Source organism: Podarcis raffonei, chromosome 6 (genome assembly GCF_027172205.1).
Source record: "Podarcis raffonei isolate rPodRaf1 chromosome 6, rPodRaf1.pri, whole genome shotgun sequence".
NCBI lineage: Eukaryota > Metazoa > Chordata > Lepidosauria > Squamata > Lacertidae > Podarcis > Podarcis raffonei.
Genome location: NC_070607.1, coordinates 30,221,693 through 30,238,285, shown reverse-complemented (window position 1 = coordinate 30,238,285; position 16,593 = coordinate 30,221,693). Strand labels below are relative to the sequence as shown.

The 16,593-nt window shown below is 40.9% G+C and overlaps 1 protein-coding gene across 4 annotated transcripts in view; it reads right to left on the bottom strand.

The window, feature by feature from the left end:
* Nucleotides 1-214: 214 nt before the first annotated feature.
* Nucleotides 215-16,593, bottom strand: part of COL24A1 (collagen type XXIV alpha 1 chain) — a 164,700-nt gene continuing 148,321 nt past the window's right edge. For 3 of the 4 annotated variants that reach the window (XM_053391866.1, XM_053391864.1, XM_053391865.1), the window contains 12 exons: nt 15,385-15,492; nt 15,243-15,296; nt 14,719-14,781; nt 13,755-13,808; nt 13,205-13,240; nt 8,959-8,994; nt 8,841-8,867; nt 7,020-7,085; nt 5,998-6,166; nt 5,130-5,239; nt 3,569-3,784; nt 215-1,344 (listed from right to left, as the gene is read on the bottom strand). In XM_053391866.1, the coding sequence (XP_053247841.1) occupies nt 1,198-1,344; nt 3,569-3,784; nt 5,130-5,239; nt 5,998-6,166; nt 7,020-7,085; nt 8,841-8,867; nt 8,959-8,994; nt 13,205-13,240; nt 13,755-13,808; nt 14,719-14,781; nt 15,243-15,296; nt 15,385-15,492 (1,086 nt within the window). In that variant the 3' untranslated portion in view covers nt 215-1,197. Of the gene's footprint in view, nt 1,345-3,568; nt 3,785-5,129; nt 5,240-5,997; nt 6,167-7,019; nt 7,086-8,840; nt 8,868-8,958; nt 8,995-13,204; nt 13,241-13,754; nt 13,809-14,718; nt 14,782-15,242; nt 15,297-15,384; nt 15,493-16,593 lie in introns of those variants that run through there. The other variant, XM_053391867.1, reaches the window with a different exon arrangement.

The window sequence follows — 16,593 nt, the reverse complement described above, 5'->3', positions numbered from 1 at the left end:
AGGCCCGTTCTCGTGTTGCCACCCTCCAGACCTCTCGAGGAGGAGGCACACGAAGGGGGGCCTCAGATGATGACCCCAAAGTCTAGGTTGGTTCATATCGGAAGAGGTGGTCCTTGAGGTATTGCGGTCCTGAGCCGCAAAATATTTGGGCTGAAATAAATATATATGTGAAACAGTATATTATTACTGGGATAGAATGCCCCTGATGCTGAAGTAATTAAGATTATTATAATTTAATAGCAGCCATTTAAATATATGCTGTATTAACATTTTCAACAAGTTACAAAATATTTACACAATACATCATTGTAGATGGCCTTTGATAGATAAAATCTTTAACTGCAGTCCAAAAACTTCTTAAAAGACTACTGTGTGTAGTCGTCCTACAACTACAAAATCCTGTTCTTCTTATAAGCACCAGATACTGTTCTGCCTCATGTACCATTTCCATGTCTACAGACATTTTAAACATTTTAAACAAGGTTTTCACATAAATAATGTTTTCACTCATAATGAAGTATGTGACCAAATATTTTTTTAAAGACACAATTTTACAATGAATGCAACCAGCACATACAGTCTAAAAAAAAAGTAATAAAAAAATGATCCAAATAATCTTGACCAAGGCCACAAAGACTTTTGAGTTGTACAGAGAGCACCAGGCAACACAAACAGGAAACACATAAGAGGTAGTGTATCATCTGTTAAGATGTCTGTGTCCACAAAGGACTGTAATACAACTTAAGTGTTTAAGGGAACCATTTGTTTTACGGTGGCATAACTCATTGTCATACAATTATAATACAAGCTATTGCACATTTGGGAGCGTTAGCCGGAGTTGCTCCAAGTACTGCATGCCTCTATCTTTCCTTAAGGTGTCCCGGGACAATGCTGTTATGAAGGTTAAAAAACACTGGGTTTTCTGAAGAATTTCCAGATATATGTAGTGTTTTCAGTTCCAGCGAATAATATAAAAAGCACCAATGGAAAATTAAATACTTTATTAAGGTTGTCAAGGTCTCTCTCGTCTTCTTCTTCTTTATTTAAGAGCAATATCTCCTTCTTAGGAGGAAGTCTTTTTCTTCCTGAGATTCATTTAGAAAGCACCAACGTTTTTCTTTATATTTCTTCTGCAGTTTTTTTTTAAACCACTACTTGCAGCAATTCCATGTGATAAACTCCACTCCATTCAGAAGTCTAGAGAAAACACACCGGGCCACTTTCTATGTAACGCTGTTGTCCTTGTTTGAGATGAGGAAATTTCTGCACTTGAACAACTGGAAGCTGAGTGGTGTCTTGAGTGTGAAAAAGGAACTGGGTTTTATGCCAGCTGCCATCTTGAATCTGCAATGCATATAACAAGAGTGTTAATTAACACACATTAACAATCATCCCCTATGCTTTTTTTATTTTAATATTCCTAGGCCTTTGAGAGAAAAACAATAACGAAGGACAATTATTTATTCATTACACTTGGTCTTGTATATTAATGTGTTCAGGATTTGGTACATTATTTTATGCCATGGGTAGGCAAACTAAGGCCCGGGGGGCCGGATCTGGCCCAATCGCCTTCTAAATCTGGCCCGCGGATGGTCCGGGAATCAGCGTACTTTTACATGAGTAGAATGTCCTTTTATTTAAAATGCATCTCTGGGTTACTTGTGGGGCCTGCCTGGTGTTTTTACATGAGTAGAATGTGTGCTTTTATTTAAAATACATCTCTGGGTTATTTGTGGGGCATAGGAATTCGTTCATTTTTTTGTTCTTCAAAATATAGTCCGCCCCCCCCCCCAAGGTCTGAGGGACAGTGGACCGGCCCCCTGCTGAAAAAGTTTGCTGACCCCTGTTTTATCCTTTCTTAATGTTGTGTGGAAAACAGCACCATGGAGAAAATCCAGGAAGGATTTGGAAAGTGAGCTTTTTGTGTAACATGCTCTGTTCTAAAAATGCTCTTTTTAAAAAAGGTTATGAATAAATTAAAAGCTACATCTTAGTACACACTTCAGGATTGATAACGTTTGAATCAAAACCTTGTGCAATCTATCATCTATCTATCTATCTATCTATCTATCTACACACACACACACACACACACACACACACACACACACCAGTGTATTGGGTTGAAGAGGGCTTTGGAAGTTTGCAATTTTTGTTTTTGCCCAATCACTCAAAGATGTGAGCTCAGTGAAAGCCATTGAAAAGTGCAGTCCCTGCAGACAGGCATCTGTGAGATTCTGTAGGAATCTCTTTCCTGCAGAAAGAGATAAAGATCTCAGAGAATCTCACAGAAAAACTGCACTTTTCAGTAACTTCACAGCACTACCTTTATCATATATTATATTTTCAGCCTGCATTCACCACAGTTTCATAAAGAGCCAGTGTGTTTTAGTGGATTTTAGTGTTTTAGTGGATAGTTTGGGGAACTGCAGAAATCTGTTTTCAGATTCCTTTGTGCTTACTAAATTTATTGACACTGGACTAAGACATTATCATTCAATCCCACCTCACAGGACTATTATGAGAATAAAATGGGGTGTCCTTGTGTAAACTAACCTGAGCTGTTTGGCGGAAGGGCAGGATATAAATATAGTACATAATATGTTTAATAGCTGTGAGTGGAAAGAGCTAGAAAACTATCCAAATGGAAAATGCTGATTTGATAGCATTTTAGCACCTACTTTGCACAGCTTCCAGTTCTTTAAGGGCTTGTCATGCTGACATTTATTCTGCTCTTTGAGGTCAGGGAGAGCAAATGATGACAAGACCAGATCATGTGTAAAAGGATACTTCTTGGCTTTCTCAAATAAAAAAACATGAAGTATTTGGATTGCAACATCTTGTTCATAAACCAGAGGCAATTCAATAGCGATTGGGAGGGGAAAGGAGCTCTTTCAAGTTTTCATCAAATAGTCCGAAACATTCTGACATTTTGAGTTCTGTCATTCGTTTAGGACAGTGTTTCCCAAAATTGAGTCTCCCAACTGTTTGGACTACATCATCCCTAGTGAGCAGGACCAGTGGTCAGGGATGATGGGAATTGTAGTCCAAAAACAGCTGGAGACCCAAGTGTGGGAAACTCTGATGGGTGACCCATCTTTGGCATGGGTACCAGTAGTGCAGACAGAGGGATTTGTGGCACTTGTGCACTGTTGCAGAAGGGCTCACGGCGTCCACATCCCTCCTTATCATCTTATGAAGCACTATTACTTTCTCCCAAGCAGAGGCTTCTAAATACAGTTTGATAGAAATGTTGTAACCTGCCCAGTGAGTAATTAAGAACACCAAGGCTAGCAACTCTGTGGTTACATGGAGTCTGATGCTAAGTGACGGGGAAAGAAAGCACTACAGCTGCTTGCAACTTTTGGACAGAGGTACGTTTGGATTTTGCATGAGTGCTAGGTGTGTCTCTGTGTTGGTATCCTTAAGAAATAAGAATCACTGAAGTAAAATCTTAAATATTAACAGTAGCGGGTAAAGTAAATGTCCAGAATTTCAACTCTCATCTGTATTAATTCAAACTAAATACTTTCACTGCAAATTTTAACAATGCAAGCAGATGGCTTACCTTGCATTCATCTAGAAGCACTTTTGGTTCAAGTGGAGCATTTGCTTCAAACATTTGGCCATTCCATCCTTTGAAGCTGACGGAGGGCCTCTGAGCACGTAGGTCATTGGTTCCCCACACCGGGGTGTTTAGACAGTGGACTGTGATGGTATGGATTGCTTCTGAACTCAGTAAATGAAGGAAGTTCATCTGCACTTTTCCAGTGCCAAACTCCAACTGTTTTAACAAAAACACACATTAGTGCAGAAAGTCAGATTGCACTTTATAGCCACAAAAGCACAGTGATCCCATGCAATTTAGGCATACCTTTACAAAGGCTTCATAAACATTTCTTTCCACTGGTATAACAAACTATTGCCATTTAATCTGCTAATGTAAACTATTTAGACAAAACATGCATACCGCTCTCCACAGAAATATGTCCTCCTTACAGAAAACTTGCACTACATAAATATGAGGAGGAAGATGACAGTGTGCAGTTCATAATGTTAATGGGGGAAAAAGAAGACGACATTCTTTGAAGCAATGCCTGCTCTTCCATATGTCACTCCCATATGACACTTTGCTAGTGTTTTCCAATGTTTCTTCAGCTGTGTACAACATGGTCTTTTACATTAGTCTACATCCCAGGGTGTAACAGCATTTTAAGACACGCCCGTTCTTGTTTTTTCAAATTTTCCATTAAATCCACCAAATGTTCCGGGAGCCAGGGTACAGTGCCACATCGAACAACAGAAATTACTGAGTGATAACTGTCATTTTATCAGTAAGAAAAGAGTTTTGTCTTCTGTGTAACTTGAGAACTCAAATTAACCACTTGCATTTCAATGTTACGACTGCTGGATATGACGGTAAGTGGAGCTTACTATCATGCAGTCACTCAGAAATACCTATTTTTCCCCCCTTTTATTTTTGGACATCCAGCCTAAGGAACAAGCCCATAACTGATGACTGAACTAACACTTCACTGCAGCTATGTATAACATTAGCCTAAGAGTTCACTGCTGATTGAACCAACTTCTCCCTCCTCCCTTTGCTAGGGTTCCGAACCTGATTAATCTTGCAAACATGAGCCTGCAACCCTGCATGGAGAAAAGCAGCTGATGGGGGAAGGTTAAGCACACATTTCTCCTGCCCCTTCTCAGCTGCAAAGCACCCTCTTTTGGGGACGGGCTGTAGCTCAGTGGTACAGCATCTGCCTTGAATGCAGAAGAGCCCAAGTTCAATTCCTAGGATCTCTCGATAGGGGTGAGGGAGACGTACTGCCTGAAACCCTGGAAAGCCGCCTGCCGGTCAGTGCAGACAATAACGATACTGAGCAAGTGGAACCGATGGTCTGACTCTGCACGGCAGCTTCCTAAGTATATATTGCAAATATTCATTGGCCCTAATGTGGAGTTGAAGTTTACTGATTTTCAGAAAACTATCTCATCCAGTGCTAACAAAGACTATCAGGGTATTTTCCTGTTCTTAGGTGCGTACAGTGAGGTTACGTTAAAAAAAAGGCATAAGTGGAATCCAGAAGACTGTACTGTGGGTCTTTCAGAAGAGAACAATATACCTTAGTTACAGAGACAGGTGATAAGCATGTCTGGCCACCAGCGCTGAAGTTGCAGAAAACCTCAATGGCATCAGAAGGACATCCAATATTCGGATCAATCCAGTATTTTCCTACCAGTTGAGGAAAATTAGGAAAGAAAATAGAATTTTCCTTATGTTTCCAGTTTCCAAGATGGAGAGGGAGGGGGGGAAATAGGTGCGAGTTTAGGCTCAAATATGTTCAACGGAGAAATCCAGAAGTGGGAAAAGGTGTAACAAAGTGTTTTACACTTTTTACTCCTTTTAAAAATTGGCTCCACAGTAACAACAGCCAAAGAGTTGTACAATCATCTTGTGAAAGCAGCGAGAGTTACTTTTCTTTTGGTGATATGTTTATGCTAGCTGAATCCTACAGCAGTGATAGGAGACTCAAGAGAACACTCAAGTAGTGTGAGAGCCATGCTGCAGAGGCAGTGAAGAAGAAGAAGAGGAGGAGGAGGAGTTTGGATTTGATATTCAGCTTTATCACTACCCTAAGGAGTCTCAAAGCAGCTAACAATCTCCTTCCCCCCCCCCAACAAACACTGTGAGGTGAGTGAGGCTGAGAGACTTCAGAGAAGTATGACTAGCCCAAGGTCACTCAGCAGCTGCATGTGGAGGAGCGGGCAATCGAACCCAGTTCACCAGAGTCCACCGCTCTAAACCACTACACCACACTGGCTCTCCAACCATAGTCACCATCCAACCTAGAAACAGTACCTCAAACTGGCCAAAAATGCCCAGATAGCTGAATTAAACCCAAAACCAAATGCACTCTAGATTGTGTATGGACGCTACAGATATGATTAGGATTCATTTCAGAGCAATTAATAACAATGGGGGGGACTTACCATCAGACACCTTACGTTCACAGTTAAGCAAATCCCTGCAGATACGTGCTGGGTTATCTCGAGTTCCCAGAGGGTTCTTAATACTGTGCAGTAAATTGCTAAGGTAATGTAATGTTTTGAATATCTCGGCACTGTGATCCAGTAATGTTACTTCAGTGTTTTGGTAGCTCTGCCAAGGGGGAAAAAACAACAACAATTGACATTTTATGGCATCACCAAAAAAATGCCTTAGTACCGAGACATGGCCAAATGGCAAACTGGATCATAAAGCTGGATTTTCAACTGAAAGGGCAACGTATTCACGAGAGATACTGAAAGTTACACTGAGGTATAAGATACGTAATAAAGAGGGAATTTAATTTTTTAAGTGAAAGTGATTCATATATGCAGAAAATCTACACATGCTAACCCCCCCAAATCCAAACAAGTATACCCCAATGACATTTTTGTCTTTGAAAGACAAAATAGCTAATCACTATTCTAAGGCAATAGCATAAGACCCTTCCCATACATAATGGTGCATGCAAGGAAACAAGAGACTGGATGCTGCTGCTGCAGTAAATTTCAGCCCCCTACAACGATGACTGACCCCACAAGCACATTTATTACTTGAACGGCAGCGACGAAACAACTTCTGATGGAGTGGTTAAGGTCCGAACAAAAGCCACCAGTACATTTTATAAATTACGCTTTGCGCTCTGTGCGTACCTCTCTCAAGTTGCAGCCACACAAAAACACAATACTTCATTCATATAATGTGTTTCCAATTAAGCAGACTGCTATTGCATAACGTTCTGAGCATTTAGGCCAGAGGTCTCAAAGACTCAGCTACAAAACTTATTCTCTATATCCTGCGGTGTTTATACGTACAGTTTCCCCCTCATTATTCACACCCCTGCCAAGTAGTATGATATTTGTAAATGTGTGATGAATTAAATATTTGTGAAGACATACAGCTTATCAGTGAAGCGACTTTTATAACATGTATACATGTGACAAGCTAAACATGCAAATATTTTTACCTCCATCTGTAATGCAGTATTGGAATCAATCAAGGCTTGAATAGCAACACTGATGTCAATCTGCTTCTGTATATAATCAAACATTTTAATATCAGCAGCATAACAAACAAACCATCAGAACATCAGAAATTAATTACGCACATTCTTTGGCTCCTGCCACATAATTAAAATACTTATTGCCAAAGAGTATTAATATTGCTGTTGTTATAAAAGGGATTATTATTATGACCGGAATGCAATTCAAATTAAAAAGATTTTGGAATGCAGGAATAAAGAAAATCATCAAACCAGCAAATCTAGCATGCCACTTTATCTAAATTATATAATTCGGTATTTGAACGATTGGTATTAATAATTGTATTAGAAATTGTTATAATGAGGCTATCATTTGACTGTAATTGAAAACTAATTTAAAAATATTATAAAAAAAATAGATGGCTCTTTGGGGGAGGGAGTGCAGAGAGTGTGCTAATTTTACTATAATCTTCCAGGCTTGCTTGCAATTCCTACAATTGCCATTTCTATGCTTCAAGGTAGTTTGCGCCTTGCAATGCAGGGAACTGCCATAAATCACACATTAAGGCTTGTGGTGAAGTTGTGACTGAGGACTGGTGGATACTGGTTAAAATGAGCAAAATGTGGCAAAGAAGGGAGAAAGGTTTTTTTAAAAGCATGAAATACTTTAGGTGGACACACTTCCACAATACTCGGAGTAGATGCAATGGCCTTAAGTCAACCATGATTCACTTAAATCCATTGGCTTCAATGGATCTATCCTTAGCATGGCTTAGTCAGATATTGCCTTTGAGGAAGGATCCCTAGGAACAGCATGATGTGTAATATTTTATAAAGACTCAATATATTGCTTATACACAGAACATGAATCAAGTGAAAGGCAAACCTTTCTAAGCCCTGATGCAGCTTGAGGCTGCAATCCTAAATGCAGCCCCATGAAAGTAAACATGCCTAGGAGGAGAAAGGTAAAAAAAAAGTTCAGTTAAAGGCAACTATGGGGTTGTGGCGCTCATCTCTGCTTTCAGGCTGAGGGAGCCGGCGTTTGTCCACAGACAGCTTTCTGGGTCATGTGGCCAGTGTGACTAAACCACTTCTGGCACAATGGAACACTATGATGGAAACCAGAGCACACAGAAACGCCGTTTACCTTTCCGCCACAGCGGTACCTATTTATCTACTCACACTGACATGCTTTTGAACTGCTAGGTTGGCAGGAGCTGGGACAGAGAAACAGGAGCTCACCCTGTTGCAGGGATTCGAACCGCCAACTACACCGCATTGCCCCTGCTCAGTGGGCAGAGTCTTCCAGAATCTCCTCCTAGGCATGCTCCATTGAAAAGGATGGCGGCTGGGCATGGTTACTCTTGTCCACCTCCCATTCATTGTTCTTATTATTTATTAAATTTGTATACAGCCCTTCATCCAAAGATCACAGGGTGGTTTGCAACATAAAAATACAAAACTGAGAACACGAAATACATCCCTCTCCCCAGGGAAAGTTTGTCGGGCATTTTCAGTACCATCCTTTGGGTGATTAATATTCTACAGCCTTTTAAATGTGTTTGTGGGAGGGGGGGCTATTGGTTTTTTTTTAAAAAAAACCTATTTATTTGTGTTTTGTCTGTATTTTTATCTTGTCAACCACCCCGAGATCTTTTAATGAAGGACGGTATATAAATCTTACAACAACAACCAACTAATACCACCACCCCTTCTTAATAGTGACTACAAAAGTTCTAGAGGATAGTGCCCCAACTCTTTTACAATTCAATGCTGAAACCATCATAGAAAACATATCCAACTTACTCTTGGACCAGGTGGCCCTGGTGGACCCTAAAAGGTAGGAGAGAAGGGAACACCATTTAAGAGTGGTTCATACAATTATGCAGTTATGCAAACTTTAAAATAATGTATATTCACTTACAGGTGGACCTGGATGGCCTCGTGATCCTTGAGGTCCCTGAGTAAAAAGAGATGATAAAAATGCATGAAATATAGTTTTTCTTTTTTAAAAAAGTAAAATAAATCTCTATATACCACCTTGGAATGAAATGCAGTTTACAAAGAAGACTGACATGTTTAATGCATATATTAAACAAGCTGTAAAATGCACCAGGACGACAAAGGCTATTCTCTACTAGTTATGATCTACACAAAGATTTCTTAGTGCACTGTAGACCATTTGCCTGAGTTGCTGTGTACTTTTTAAAGCGAGTTTGTGTACTTTTAAAAAACTGAGTAAGCTTTCTGTCAAAGGTGTCAGCCCAACACGACTCAATTACTGAAGTTCTCTGTTTATCCAGTCCTACCCCCCTGTGAATACTGTGGGTGCATTTAGCATTTTAAAATGGTTTAATAAAGGATTTAAAGCATCTCACGAGCAAGCAATTCTGCGTATTTTTCGGCCAGCCAACCCATTAGCTAAAAAAATATCATTTATTAAAATTTGTATTATTAATTTATTAGTCATGTATAATGTACACTGTGTGTGTTTTTCAGAAAATTAAACAAGCATGTCATATAGAGAAGCAACACCTCCCCATATAATGTCTACATGCTGTGCCATGGGATGGGTTGAATCCATTGGTTTGGGTCCTAGCCTCCAGTGCAGGAGAAAACCAGCTTGCTCCATCTTCCGGGAGACAGATATTGGAAGGTGGCTGTCATATCTCATCTCACTCTCCTGTTTTCCAGGCCACTGTTGTTTAGTCGTGTCCGACTCTTCGTGGACCCATGGACCAGAGCACGCCAGGCACTCCTGTCTTCCACTGCCTCCCGCAGTTTGGTCAAACTCATGCTGGTAGCGTCGAGAACACTGTCCAACCAGTTTTCCAGGCTAAACATACCCAATCCCTCCAACTGTTCCTCCTAAGGCTTGGTTTCCAGACCCTTGATCATCTTGGTTGCCCTCCTCTGCACACGTTCCAGCTTGTCAATATCCTTCTTAGACTGTGGTGCCCAGAATTGGACACAGTATTTCAAGTGTGGCCAGACCAACACAGAATAGAGCAGGACTATGACTTCCCTTGTTTGGGACACTATATGTCAGTTGATGGAGCCTGGAATAGCATTAGTTGTTTTTTGCTGCTGTATCACACTGTTGGCTCATAAAACCATAGAATTGTAGAGTTGGAAGGGACCCTGAGAATCATCTAATTCAATCTCCTGCAATGCAGAAATATGCAGCTGTTCCATACCTGTCCCAAACCTGAAACCTTGGCGTCATCAGCACCACACTTTAATGTTAAACTTGTGGTCCATACTAAGACCCCTAGATACTTTAGCTGAAATTCTTGCATAGCAGGGGGTTAAACTAGATGACTCTTGGGGTCCCTTCCAATTCTACAGTTCTTTGATACTTCCCCTCAAGTCTCTCCCTTTTCTCTTCCTCCTCAGTCTTATTTTCTCTGTTTATCTATCGCCTTCCCTGCTACACCAGTTTCCCTTATCTGCTCTGCCTCACTGTTTACGCTGCAGAAACCCAAAAATGATTGTCTGTACAAGCATCGCAAGGCTTCAGAAGCCTCAGTGTCACTCTGTGGTCTCATTTCTGGTCTGTCCAACCCTATTATTGGGTAGGACCACCCAGGATGCAGCACAACAGTTGGCTGCAGTCTCTGTGCTCTCCAGACATAGATACAAACCATAAAACAAAAACCACAGAGAATATTTAATAAAATTAAAACAATAAAACCACAATACTGCAGGTCAGTAGGTGGCAGCAATAGGGCCTTTCCTCTGGCCTTGCAATGCCACTGAACTCAAGAGAAGAATAACTGCCATAGCTTTGCTTTGCAGGCTCTTCCACAGGTCCAGAACAGGATAGCTATGTGATGCTGAGTAAGCAGCATAAATGTAAAGAACATGACTTTCCCCTAAAGAATCATGGGAATTGTAGCTTGTTAGGGGTGCTGGGAACTGTAGCTCTGCAAGGAGGTTAACTATAGTTCCCAAGATTATTTGGAGGAAGTCAAATGTATGTTTTAAATGTATATTGTGTATGCAGCCTGACTTTCTGAGAAGAAGAGAGATAGGTTTGAGATATATTATACCTCTTATAGAACTCTTGGGACCTCCATTATAGTTTGTCCCCCTCATCCTTGTATCCAGCCTTTTCAGAATCAGTTACCATTTTCTGACTATTGATGTACTTGGTTTGCCCGCCAATGTGAGCAGAAGACTATAATCCTGAAACTCAGAGAAGCATGATCTTGCTGTTTCTGCACTGCATATTTTTTTGCTGTACACTCTCCTTGTCAGTACTGAACTGACAAAAAATATTGTTTCCAGGAAACACAGTATACTTTTGACTTCTTGTTTATTCATAGAAAAAGAAGGCTACCCCTTTCTTATTTATTGTTTTTAATTGCTCTGCTCAGAAATCCTAATACTATTCTGTGTTAAAAGTAATCGGGCATCTAGGAAGGATGCCAACAGTTTCCTGTGCTTCAAAGGAATGTGTTCAGACTCAGTACACAGCTGAATGAAAATTATTTGATGTCTGTGAAAATACATGGAAATAGAACTTTCACCCTGGCTGTAAAGGCAAAGCTAATTGCTTTGTGCTGCCAACAGTCGCATTCCCCTTTTCTGACAAGTGGCTCATGCAATGAATTCGTGATGGAAGGAAATTGCTAATTGCCAGCAGTGCGCAATTTCAAAGGCAAAAAGAGTACTTAAATGACACAGAGACGCCTATTTTCCACTGAAACGCCCTGGAAAGATCCATTAACAGGAAGATGTGTTTATGTGACAGCAAAGTAGACTATCAGGCAAAAAACAAGAAGAGGAGGAGGAGGAGCATCTTCGGACACTGAACATCCATAAAAATATCAAGAACACAGAAGAATTTACTTCTGGTAACCATGCATGGAACATGTCTGCTGCCGAAAACGCAAACAATAACGATCACAGAAACCAGTGATTGTTTTGAAGGTTAGCCATGAACTTGAAAGTTATTAGGACCAGACTACTGCGGGTTCTTATATGGGAAAGACATTGGGATGTACCATGGTTCCAAAAGGTCTCTGATAATTCCTTTGCTCTTAAGTAAGATTGAGCTGCAAGGATTTGGCGTTGAAGATGACATTTCTGAGAAAGGAAAAAGTCTGTACTCTCTGGCCTATGTTGCTCCATCCCTTAGTACTAAAATAAATCTCAATAAGGTCACTTGACCAGGGTTGGCCCAAGACATTTTGCTGTTCTAGTCATCTATGCTATGATCCGAGATAAGTGTCTCAAGCGGGTTGCTTTTAAAGTTGGGCTGGTCCTGATCTTCACTCAAGTCACTGCAGTGACAACAGAGTTCAGGATTAGTCCGAGTGCTGCTGGCTGCTGGACTTAGCTACCATTCTGTGAATGTATTAACAGGCGTCACCTAAAGACGCTCTCAACAAAAAGCCCATATTACTACACTGCAGCTGCAAGCATAACTAATGTTTCTGGTGACATTCTACAATTCCTAGTTACGCAGAGGCACATCTATCTACCACTTGCACTTCTGTCCCCAGAAGCTATGTAATCATGATGTTGCAGGAAGCACTGTAGGTGAGTGGTAGAGTACAGTCAAACCTCTTGTTACGTTCGGTTCAGGTTACGCCTTTTCAGGTTGTGTCCCGCGGCGACCCGGAAGTACCGGAAAGAGTTACTTCCGGGTTTCGCTGCTTGCGCATGCACAGACGCTCAAAATGACGTCACATGCATGCGCAGAAGCAGCGAATCGCAACCCGCACATGCACAGACGTGGGTTGCGTTCTGCTCATGTTGCGAACGGGGCTCCAGAACGGATCCCGTTCACAACCAGAGGTACCACTGTATATCCTTTGCATGCAAAATTCCCAGGTTCAATTCCTGGCATCCAGGTAAGAGCCCTGCCTAAAACCCTAGAAAGCTGTGGCTGATCAGTGTGGAGAATACTGAACCAGACAGGCTAGAGATCTGACCCACTGTAAGTGCATAGATTTCTTTCACCTGAGCAGCTGGAATGATGCAAATAAACACAGCCCACAACTTCTTGAAAACAAGGAATTAGTAAGGAAGTTATGATCCCTCCCCCCAACTTGGTACTTTTGCAGGATGTGGATGGAGTAGAAATCACCTCAAACATGCCGTGTCCCATATATTGTGCATCCCACCCTATTTTTAACATTACAAAATTTATTTTCACGTACCATTTCGCCTCTGGATCCCTTTTCACCCCTGGGTCCCTGAAATTAAAAGAAATACATGTCATCTTAAAACCCCCCAAAGACAGTGAATTATAGTCACTCCAGAAACCATTTATTTCAATGTGTTTTACACTGTGAACAAACCATTCATTTCTACAGAACAGAAGGATATCTAACTTTATTTCACTTATGCATAACATTTGTGCAGATATATTGGAATGGCTCAATACCACCTGAACGAACCGAGCTGCAATACTTATGGATTACAGCAGCCCTTGCCAACCTGGTGCACCCTCCAGATGTTTTGGACTACAACTCCCATCACCCCTTGCTATTGCCCATTTAGGCTGGGGCTGATGGATGTCCAGAGGACATCAGGTTGGCAAAGGTTGGATTATTAAGGGAAATCAGTGCTCTCGTGTTCTTGTCTACAAAACAAGTCTTTTATCTTGCATGCATGTTACAGTGCAAAAGAGTTCTTGTTTATTTGTTGTTCAAAGTGTGGAAACCTTCATGCGATGAAAAGCAATGCTGGGAAAGACCAAGCACTTACAGGTTTGCCTGCTGGACCTATGATGCCTTCATTACCAACAGGGCCAATGTTTCCCTAAAAACAAAATGCAAATAAATGTTTGGAGCAATAAATGAATGACAGTACTCTGCTGTGTGACATTTGACTACTTAAAGAACATACAATTGTGTGCCTGGTGAAAATTAAACAATAGTGAAATGATATGAGATGAAATTCATGTTCAAAGAAGGCCAGTTCTGTTTCTGGATATAAGAAGGGCAAATAAGACAAGATAAGTTTGCATCCCTTTCATTTGCACACCATAGAATCATAGAGTTGGAAGAGACCACAAGGGCCATCGAGTCCAACCCCCTACCAAATCGATTGTATTTCTGAACATGCATTTATGAACACCTGAATACTGAAAGGAACTTGACCTCTGCTGTTTATCTAAGAGCCCTATTTATATGTGACGTAATTTTCAGCTTAACAGACAAACAATACCATTACTTGTAGTAAGTAATAAGAGAAAGTGATCCTTAACTGGTATGCTTGTGCAGATTGCACAGCGATCCATTCGGCAAGTTCTGAAATGTTATGGCTAGTTAATTGCTGGGGATTGTGTGGGGGAACATGATTCTCTATGGTTAAAGCTTCAATGGTGCTGATTAATTCATTAAATCTTGCAGAAAAGCAAATTTTGCCTCCATGGTGATTAGAATTAAAGTATATAACTGACAATGTGCTACCCTCCCTTGGTAACCCCTGAATTTGCTGTCAGAAGCAGGTCACCTGACCCTGCCTCAACCAGGGTCAACCAAGGTGTAAGTACAACTCTCTCAAATTCTGCTCTGGGCCACCTGTCCTCAAATTCAGTTGTTCCTGCTTATCTGCTGGCATAGGAGGAAAGTGGTCTGAGTTTTCACTATAAACCCATGGGAACTGCAGAGATGTCAGTTAGATTGTACAGTGAACAGTAAGTTTATTAACAGACAGAATCACTTACTATTTGTCCTACCGGGCCTTTAGGTCCCAAAATTCCAATTAAACCAAGGTCACCTTCAGGACCCTGAAAAATGAAAAGTAAAAGCTTAGTACGACTGATACACTTAAAAAAAAGTGTTTGTCTAAAAAAAAGAAAACTCTAAAGTAAATGAAAGTGAAACTAGTATAAAATATGAAATGTTAAGTACTGCAATCTTCTTCTTTAGATCTCTGATACAGTGAACAAGCCTCAACAGACAATGCACTTCCAGTCAAATTACTGTAGCTGTTTCATAAAGTGAAATATTATTTCTTTTGCTCTCCAATCTCAGGGCAATTAAGAAGTGCTCGCTGAAGATCTTTCATGCATGACAGATGGCTTACAGTTCAGCTTTTAAAAAAGGACATGATCCAGCCACACAAAGTTTAAGAACGTGTTAGTTCCATTCACTCCAATGCGAGGGTTAAGGACATGTTTAACTATTTCCCATTTAATGGGATGTAAAGATGCTTAGCTTTGGGACTGGGCTCAAAGTGAGCACATACCTTGGGACCTGGGAATCCCTGAAATCCCATCAAGCCATGATCTCCAGATTGTCCCTGGAATATTAGCAGATAGGAAGATTAATATATGAAACTGCACCTGAATGGTACTGAGAACTGTTTACATACAACAGGTGGTACATACAGCATGACCCTTGAGGCCAGGATCTCCCGGGGGGCCTTGATCGCCTTGGGTCCCAGGGTGACCTCTTTTACCTTGCTTCCCTGGATGACCCCGAAGCCCTTGTTCACCCTGCAACAAGAGGGAAAGTACGCACTCATTATTATTCTTATACAGGAGAAGCATACGGTGCCTTGGAATTTCTTCATGAAGAAATCATAGATAATGATTGCTGATGCAGAATTCACCCTGATTCTTTTTTTAATGTATTTTTATTAAAGATTTTCTTTACAAAGGTATGTGCAATGTCTGTCTCTCGTATTTTTTTCCACGTAACACTTAAAAAAAAACCAAAACAACAAATCGGTTTCATTTGTTGAGACATTAGGAAGAATAGGCGGAAAGAGGTGGAGGGGGGGAAAGATGAGTGGGGGTGGGGCCAGGTGGTGATGTTTCTATTTTACTTAATATATGTGGGGTTTTGTGTCAGCGTTGCTTGTGCAGGTTCTCTGCTGTTCACTTGTGTTCCTTTGGTGGTGAGAGAGGTTGGAGTTGGCCTAGGGTGCGGCTGTTCATTTGTGGTTGGCTGTGGTGATCTTTATTTTCATGTGTGAGTGGGGTGGGTGGGTGTTTTGGATCAGGTTAAACATATTGATTTGTATGCTGTTGGTGGATTTTTGTCATTGTCTTGTTGGGCTGTGTATGTGATAAAGGGGAGCCATACCGGGGTGAAGGCGTTGTCTTCTATTTGTCCCCGTGTCAGTTTCAGTTTATTGGTTAATTTTTCTAGTAAGGCTGTTTCCCATACTATTTGGTACCATTGGTCCATGCTTACTCCTGACAGGAATTCACCCTGATTCTGAGGTTCAGCGATTAAAGAAATATTTCAAAACTGTGCTTAGGATTTGAATAAGTTATCAGCTTATCAGCCTGATCCTTGGTAATGTTGGTGGACAACTGTTGTTGCTTATGTGATGTCATTAATTTTGGCCCCTCGTTTTCTGTTGGTGAATTTTGAAAAAAAGCAAAAAAAATCAGCTAATTTCGACTGAATGGTGAGACTTCTTGCATTGCGTGTTCATAGAAGCAAAGCCAATGCTGCTGAAATAAAATAAAAACTCCTTCTTTCAAACCTGGAAGAAGAACACCCTAATACCCAGTCTACCAGGCATGTAAACTCAGTAGAAAATCCCTTCCCATCAACCCCAGCTTGATCTTTACTGCTGGAGGGGG